The 8904-nt window shown below is 40.5% G+C and overlaps 1 protein-coding gene across 1 annotated transcript; it reads left to right on the top strand.

Moving 5' to 3' along the window:
* The first annotated feature begins 7419 nt into the window (after window positions 1-7419).
* Window positions 7420-8365, top strand: LOC142168056 (uncharacterized). The gene is made up of 2 exons (XM_075228713.1): window positions 7420-7798; window positions 7917-8365. The coding sequence occupies exons 1-2, from the start codon at window positions 7420-7422 to the stop codon at window positions 8363-8365; spliced, it is 828 nt and encodes a 275-aa protein (XP_075084814.1).
* Window positions 8366-8904: the final 539 nt, after the last annotated feature.

Genomic DNA, 8904 nt, shown 5'->3' with positions numbered 1-8904 from the left:
AATGGATCTCCGATGCCGATTCATAATCGGGCTTAATTCTAAGTTAGCACGATTCATCGTTGCCTCATTAAAAATCTTGCCGAAAAAATCCATTTGGGACAAAATCGGTCTGAGAGAAAAAGAGTGCAACACGTGCTTTTAGACCTAAAAACTTCGTGCTGTTTGCTAAAAAATCCATCGTCGTTTCTTGTCAGCCACCTGCAAGCATTAATCTGAAAATTGAAAAGGAACGGAAAAAAGGCGTACCTCAGCAGTAGTACCGTTTTAGGTGAGATATGTTCCAATTGCTAGGCAGTTGTTCCTCATTCATCGTACCGAGCTTTTAGGACCCTTTCCCAGTGACTTCAAGAATTTGGCATGGTCCTTCCCAATTCGGACTTAATTTCCCTTCATTGGGATTTCGGGTGTTGTGTGTGACTTTTCTCGGCACTAAGTCCCTACGTTAAAATATCGAAGGTTGGATCATCGATTGTAGTATCTCTCGATCTGTTGCTTTTGGGCAACGAGTTGGATGAGGGCTGCTTCGCGCCTTTCTTCCAATAGTTCTAGGCGTGTATTCATGGCCTCATTATTTGATTCCTTTATTGCATATCGAGACCGGATACTTGGTTCTCTAACTTCGACCGGTACTAGAGCTTCAACGCCATAAACTAATGAAATTGGATTGCCCCGATACTGGATTACGAGGTTATGTAGTATGCCTAGAGAACTTCGGGTAAAATTTCCTTCCACTTTCCTTTGGCGTCGGTTAGCCTCTTCTTAAGATTTTGTATGATGGTTTTGTTGGTCGATTCGACTTGTTCGTTCCCGCTGGGATGATAAGGTGTTGATAGGATTCTTTTGATCTTATGATCTTCTAGAAATTTGGTTACTTTGCCGCCGATGAACTATTTTCCGTTATCGCAAACAATTTCGGACGGCAATCCGAATTGACATATGATGTGATCCCAAATTAAGTCGATAACTTCATTCTCCCTAACTTTATCGAAGGCCTGTGCTTCAACCCATTTAGAAAAATAAATAGTCATAAATAAAATAAATTGAGCTTTACTTGGTGCCCATGGAAGAGGGACAACGATGTCCATTCCCCACTTCATAAATGGCCATGGTGACAAGACTGAATGGAGCGGTTCCCGGGGTTGGTGAATCATTGGTGCATGCCTTTGGCATTTATTGCATTTTTGAACAAACTCTTTTGCATATTTTTCCATGTCGATCCAGTAATAACCGGCTCTGATTACCTTCTGAACCAATGATTCGGCACCGGAGTGATTCCCGCAAGTTCCCTCATGAACTTCCCTCAGAACATACTTGGTGTCTCTTGGTCCCAAATATATTGCTAATGGACCATCAAACATTTTTCTGAACATGGTTCCATCTTCGGACAAGGTGAATCGTGCTGCCTTTGTGCGCAGGGCCCTCAATTCTTTCGGATCTGATGGAAGATTTTCGATTTTCAAATATTCTATGTATTTATTTCTCCAATCCCAGGTCAATCTTGTGGAATTTATCTCGGTGTGGCCTTCTTTGACTACTGACCTCATGATTTGCATGTCGGCCCTCGAATTGAGCTCGTTGTCTTAGATCGATGATCCTAAGTTTGCGAGGGAATCAACCTCATTATTCTAATCTCGAGGTACATGTTGCAAAGTCCACTCCTTAAACCGGTGCAGAGTTACTTGTAACTTATCTAGGTATCTTTGCATTCGGTCTTCCCTAACTTCGAAGTTCCGTTAACCTGATTCACTATGATGAGGGAGTCGCATTTGGCTTCTATTACCTCCGCTCCCAAGCCTTTGGATAGTTCGAGACCTGCAATCATGGCCTTATATTCGGCCTCATTATTAGTCAATTTTACAGTTCTAATAGATTGTCTAACCATGTTGCCTGTGGGTGATTTTAGTACAATATCGAGCCCTGACCCTTTCGCGTTCGAAGCACCGTACATGGAGAGGGTCCAGATTCCTGAGGACGTACCCAAATTTATCAACAATTCTCTTTCGACCTCGGGTACTAGGGCCGGCGTGAAGTCAGCTATGAAGTCTGCCAAAATTTGAGACTTAATTGTTGTTCGGGGTCAAAATTCGATATCATACTCGCTGATTTCTATGGCCCATTTGGCCAACCGTCCCGAAAGCTCGGGTTTATGCAAAATATTTTGAAGTGGATAAGTTGTTACAACACATATGGGGTGACATTGAAAGTATGGTTTTAGTTTCCTAGAGGCGCTTATCAAAGCGAGCGCCAATTTTTCTAGGTGGGGATATCTAGTTTCGGCCTCACCTAAGGTCCGACTGACATAATAAATAGAAAATTGCGTACCTTGTTCTTCTTGGATTAGGACTCCACTTACCGTTACCTCTGATACTGTCAAATATAAGTAAAGTTGTTCGTCTTCCCTTGGTGTGTGAAGCAGCAGCCGGTTCGATAAGTACCGTTTAAGCTCTTCCAAGGCCTGCTGGCATTTCGAGGTCCATGTGAAATTATTTTTCTTTTTTAGCAATGAAAATAATCGATGGCCTTTATCAGAGGACCTCGAGGTGAATTGCCTTAGGGCAGCCATGCGCCCGGTTAACCTCTGCACGGCTTTTACGCTTTATACCATTTTGATGCCATCGATAAATTCGATCTTGTCGGGATTAATCTCGATTCCTTGGTTGGATACCATGAACCCGAGAAATTTGCCCGACCCGATCCCGAATGAGCATTTTTTCGGGTTCAACTTCATAATGTATTTCTTCAATATACTCAGAGTTTCCTGCAAGTGCTTTAAATGGTCCTCTACTCGCAGAGACTTAACTAGCATGTCATCAATGTAAACTTTCATAGATTTCCCTATTTGTCCTTCGAACATCAGATTTACTATGCGTTGATAAGTGGCACCAGCATTTTTTAATCTAAATGACATTACATTGTAGCAGTAGGTACCATATTTAGTGATGAACGAAGTCTTTTCCTGATCATCTGGGTTCATTTGTATTTTGTTGTACCCGAAATAGTTATCGAGAAAACTTAGGATCTCATGGCCGACTGTGGCATCGATCATGCGATCGATATTAGGCAAAGGAAAAGAATCCTTGGGGCATGCTTTATTTAGATCCTTGTAATCTATATACATTCTAAGTTTGTTTCCCCTTTTAGGGACTACTACCACATTTGCTAATCATTCAGGGTATTTTACCTCATAGATGGACCCTATTTTAAGAAGCTTGGTTACCTTGTCTTTGACAAATACATGTTTGACTTCGGACTAGGGTCTTCTTTTTTGCTTCACAGGATGGAACTTCGGGTCCAAGCTTAGTTTATGGGTGGTGATTTCCGGAGGGATCCCTGTCATGTCAAGATGGGACCAAGCGAAACACTCCATGTTAGTTTTAAGAAATTGAATAATATTTTTCCTGAGCTCGGGATTTAACTCCATGCCTAGGCATACCTTTCGTTCGGGCAGATGTTCGATTAGTATGATTTGCTCCAGCTCTTCGACCGTTGATTTGGTAGCGTTAGAGTCATCGGGTACTATGAAGGATCGAGGGACCCCATAATCATCATCTTCGGCAGTCCCCTTCTTCTCTAGTTGGGTCGAGGCCAGTGTTTGTGATTGCTATTTGGTCTCCTATTTTCCCTTCGAATTTGACCCCTTTATCGAGGAGAGTGTTGATATCAAAAGTACTTCATTAACGGCAAACATTTCTTTTGCAGCGGGTTGCTCCCTGTAGACTGTTTGGATTTCCTCTGGTGTTGGGAATTTCAGGAACTGGTGAAGAGTCGAGGGCACTGCTCTCATGTTGTGGATCCATGGTCTTCCGAATAGAGCGTTATACCTTATGTCGCCCTCGATCACAGGGAACTTCATCTATTGGATGGTCCCGACCATGTTTACTGGCAAAGTTATCTTGCCCTTAGTAGTTTCACATGCCATGTTGAATCCGTTTAGCACTAGGTCCGCGGGCACAACCTGGTCCTGTAGACCGAGTTGTTCTACGACCCTCGATCGAATGATATTGGCCGAACTACCTGGATTAATTAACACATGCTTAACCAGAGTCTTATTCAAGAGTAGAGATATTACTAGTGCATCATTGTGTGGCTTCCATGATTCCTTCAACGTCTTTATCATTGAAGGATAAGGTTCCTTTCGGTATGTAATCCTGAGCCCGAGATCGTTTCTCCCTTATGATTGATGCGTTAGTGCGTTTTAACATTGGCCCTTGGGGAAAATCAATCCCTCTGATAATCATGTGAATAATGTGTTGCGGTTCTTCTTGCTTATTTTGTCTATTGAACTCTCTATTTTTGAAGTGATTCTTAGCCTGATCACTTAAAAACTCCCGAAGGTGCCCTTCATTGAATAATCGGGCTACTTCTTCTCTCAACTGCCTGCAATCTTCCGTTTTGTGTCCATGGGTGCCATGATACTTGCATACTTGATTGGGATTTCTCTGGGCTGGATCGGCCTACAGAGGTTGAGGCCATTTAGTATTTTGATGCGTCCGATAGCCTCTCTACTCCTTTGGGGTAGGGGTAAGGTCTGCGTACACACTACCCTCCCCAGACCCCATTAGTGGGATTTTACTGGGTTGTTGTTGTTGTTGTTGATGCGTCCGATAGCCGATACAATGGCGGATGCATCAACATTGAAGTTGTACTCTGACAATCGCAGTGCTTCCTTACGTCCGGTATGCATGTCAAAACCATTCTTGCTCATCAGCCCTCGAGATCCTTGGCCTCTATCACTTCTCTTTTCACCTCGTATGGAGTTGTGCCCAGTTCTGTTACCCCTATGATCTCTATTATACGACTGGTATCGATCCCTGTTCAACCTTGGTTCTCAATTGACGCCTCTTTTTGTAATAGAAGGAGCCCCCCAGCTGGTCATCTTCGAATCTAATCTTTGATTGATATCGATTATGTATATCGGCCCAGGTAATAGTCGGGTACTCAATCAAGTTCTGCTTCATATTTGTGAAGCCACTAAGCTCCGTTCATTTAGTCTTTGGGTGAAAGCTTGAACGGCCTAATCATCGGTGACCAGTGGTAGATCCATTCCTTCCATTTGGAAATAAGATACAAACTCTCTGAGCATGAAGAGGCTAAGAATGAACAGAGGCAGTCGAGTAACATTAGAAAGGGGGATCACTTTGGGGCTGCCAATAATCAAGATACTTCTGGTAAAAACCCAAGCAGTCAGGATCACACTGGAACTGCCAATAACAGTGAAACCAAAGAAACTTATCAGGAATCGATGCAAGAAAATGATGACCAAAATGAAAATGGAGATCAAGAGAAAAGACAAGAAGGAAAGAAAGCTCTTACCATGAGAGATTATGTCAATGAATCAACTAGTATTCCTTCAGAGATTAGAAATCTTCCTGGGATCGATGCGGTAGTTGATCTCAATATAGAACCCAATCAAAAACAAGACAAATATGTTACAAGCCAACAAATTGAAGTGACCTCTCCTAATAGGGTGAAAGTTATAATTCTAGAAGACCAGCTCCAAACAGATTCGAAGGAAGGATCCTTTCAGGTCATAGGAGGTAAAGAAAAGGGGAAGAAAAAAGGAAGAAAGAACAAAAACAAAGATACTACACCTTCTAAAGGAGGACACTTATGCTGACTTGAATTCTGTTTCCATGATAAGTGCAATATTTTGGAACATTAGGGGAGTCAATACCAAAAAAGCCTTGTCAAGGCTAAAAAAGTTGATTACCATCTATAAGGTGGAACTTGTTGCCATTCTGGAACCTTTTGCCAGTATCAATCAAATTAAAAGGTGCAGGAGATTTCTTGGTTATCAACATTGTGTCTCTAATACAAATTGTCAGATTTGGATCATGCGGTCAGGCAACAACATGACCATTGTATTGAACAATCACGAGCAACAACTTACTATAAAATTGCATTATGGGGCTGCTAACAGTGATCTCTATATCACAGCAGTGTATGCTAAATGCACTCCTGAAGAAGGGAAAGATCTGTGGAGTAGCTTAGAGTTAACTAATCTACAGGTGAAGGGTCCATGGTGCATTGGGGGTGATTTCAATGTCATTCTAGACCCATATGAGAAAAAAAGTGGCAGACCTCATAGAATGAGTAAAAGTCTTGAATTCAGTACTTGCATGGATAACTGTGGAATGATGGACTTGGGTTTTGTTGGGCCAAAATATACATGGTGTAACAATTGGGAACCTAGAAGAAGAATATGAAAGAGGCTGGATAGAGTGTTTATCAATGATCAATGGTCCCGGGTTTTTCAAAACAACACAGTCAATCACTTGGCTAGAATTGGATCTGAGCATAGACATATTCTAATTCAATGCCATGATTCTAACCAACGGGGGCCTAAATATTTCAAGATTTTAAATTTCTAGACTAATCAACTATCTTTTTTGAAGGTAGTTGAAGAAGTCTGGAAGAATCAAGTTAATGGAAATCCTTTGTGGAGACTTCAACAAATACTTAAAATGCTTGGCAGAAGGCTGACTGAATGGTATAAAGAAGACATTCACAATGTTTTTGATCAAGTTCAGTATTGGGAAAACAAAATGAAAGACCTTGAACAGAGTGATCTTATTAACAATAATGACATCTCTAGGACTGTACTGAATAAAGGCCAAGCGGAATACATTAGTGGATGGGGATGCAGGATGACATTCTCAGGTAGAAAGCTAAGGTGAACTGGTTCGAAGAAGATGATGCTAACACTAATTAATTTCATAGAACCATCATAGATAGAAGGAGAAGGCTTCAAATTCTCAAAATTAAAGATCACGGAGGTCACTGGATTGAGGGAGATTCTAACATTGGCAAAGCAGCAGTCCACCATTTCCAACAGTTCTTTAATATCAATCACCACTTCAATGATCATAATATCATCAATTGTATCCCTCAGTGTGTAAATGATGATGACAATGAAAACCTCACTGCCATTCCTGACACTGAAGAGATTAGAGATGTTGTATTCAACATGAGTCCTACTAGTGCAGCTAGGTCGGATGGATATAATGGGAAATTCTTCCAAACCTGCTGGGATATCATTAAGGAGGATATTACTGATTTTGTTCAAGTTGTCTTCAATGGTAGGAGACTTACTAAGTTTTTTCCTCATACTTGCCTAGCTCTTATTCCTAAAGTGGACTCTCCTAGTAGTTTCTTGAATTTGAGACCTATTAGTTTGAGTAACTTTACGGCCAAGATTATCTCCAAAATCATTTCTAGAAGACTGAATCCTATCCTCGGGAAACTCATATCAGAGAATCAGAGTGGCTTTGTTAAAAGTAGATTGATCACTGAAAATATTCTTCTAGCCCAGGAGATTTCTCAAGGTGTGAGCAAGAAGAACATAGGAGGCAATGTTATCATAAAACTCGACATGGCATAAGCCTATGACAGAATGTCCTGGACTTTTCGATGGCAGTAATGGGGAAATTTGGCTTTTTCAAAAATTGGATTGACCTTATCTGGGGGATTCTACAAGGAATCTGGTACTCTATCATCATTAATGGGGCTAGAACTGATTTTTTCACATCTACTCAGGGCCTTAAACAAGGAGATCCTTTATCTTCTTCATTGTTTATTATCGGAGCTAAGGTTCTTTCCAGATCTCTCAATGAGCTGAATGACTTTATTAGTTTCACTCCTTTTAGCATGGATCACAGAGTTCCAATAATCAACCATTTGGCTTATGCCGATGATATTGTTATTTTCTGTGGACCCAACAACATGACTATCAAGCTTATCAAAAAGGTTATTGACAAGTATAAAAAGGCTTCTTTGCAGAAAGTTAACAATGGCAAGAGTTTCTTTATTACAGCCCCTCACACCTGTGCCACAAGGATCAATAGAATTAGAAATACTACTGGTTATATGGATAAGTCTTTCCTTTTCTCTTATCTGGGGTGACCTATATACTATAGGAGAAATACTAGCAATCTCTTTGATGGTATGCTCTCCAAAATTATCAAAAGAACTCAATGGATGGCAAGCCAATATGTTGTCTTCTATGGGGAGAATAATTTTGATCAAACATGTTCTGCAATCCCTTCCCACATACATTCTGTCTGCTATGAATCCTCCTAAAGGAATTATCAAGCTCGTGGAGAAACACTTTGCAAACTTCTTCTGGGGCACCAATGATGGTAAAAATAAATATCATTGGTCTTCATGGAACAACTTATGTCTCCCTAAAGATGAGGGAGGAACTGGTGTCCGAAAAATGGAGGATATCATTTATACACTTAGCATTAAAAGGTGGTGGAGATTCAGAACTCAACCTTCCCTCTGGGCCAACTTTCTCAAGAGTAAATATTGCAAAAGAGCTCATCCGGTGAACAAAAGGCTAAATCCAAATAATTCTCATATTTGAAAAAACATGCTCAAAATCAGGAACAAAGCGGAGAGTAACATTAAATGGGAAGTTCAGAAAGGTAATTGTAGCTTCTGGTGGGACAACTGGACTGCCAAAGACGTTTTAGCCAATCTTTTACAAGGAGGTGGGAGGTTTACTAAAGTACAGGTGAAACAGTTCTTGGATAATGGAGAATGGAATATTGGCAAACTCAATAAATTTCTCCCTGATCATATTACTGATAGTATTGCTCATATGAAAATTGGGGATCCAAATGAAGATGACTTCCCCGTTTGGATTATTTCTAATGATGGGAACTTTTCTTCTAACTCAGCATGTCATTCTATTAGATTCAAAAAGAAAAAGAACAAGTTTATAAATAAAATTTGGCATAATTCTATCCCCTTCAAAATGTCTTTTATAACCTGGAGAATTTTTAAAAATAGGTTGCCATTTGATGATGTTATTTGCAGATTTGGTACTAATATCATTTTCAGATGTTCTTGTTGTTCTTCTGCGCATGTAAAAATAGTACAACATGTCTTAACAGTAGTGAT

This window comes from Nicotiana tabacum, chromosome 13 (genome assembly GCF_000715075.1).
Source record: "Nicotiana tabacum cultivar K326 chromosome 13, ASM71507v2, whole genome shotgun sequence".
NCBI classification, from domain to species: Eukaryota; Viridiplantae; Streptophyta; class Magnoliopsida; order Solanales; family Solanaceae; genus Nicotiana; species Nicotiana tabacum.
Note: the sequence above shows the minus strand (reverse complement) of the source record. Positions and strands in the feature narration are given on the sequence as shown.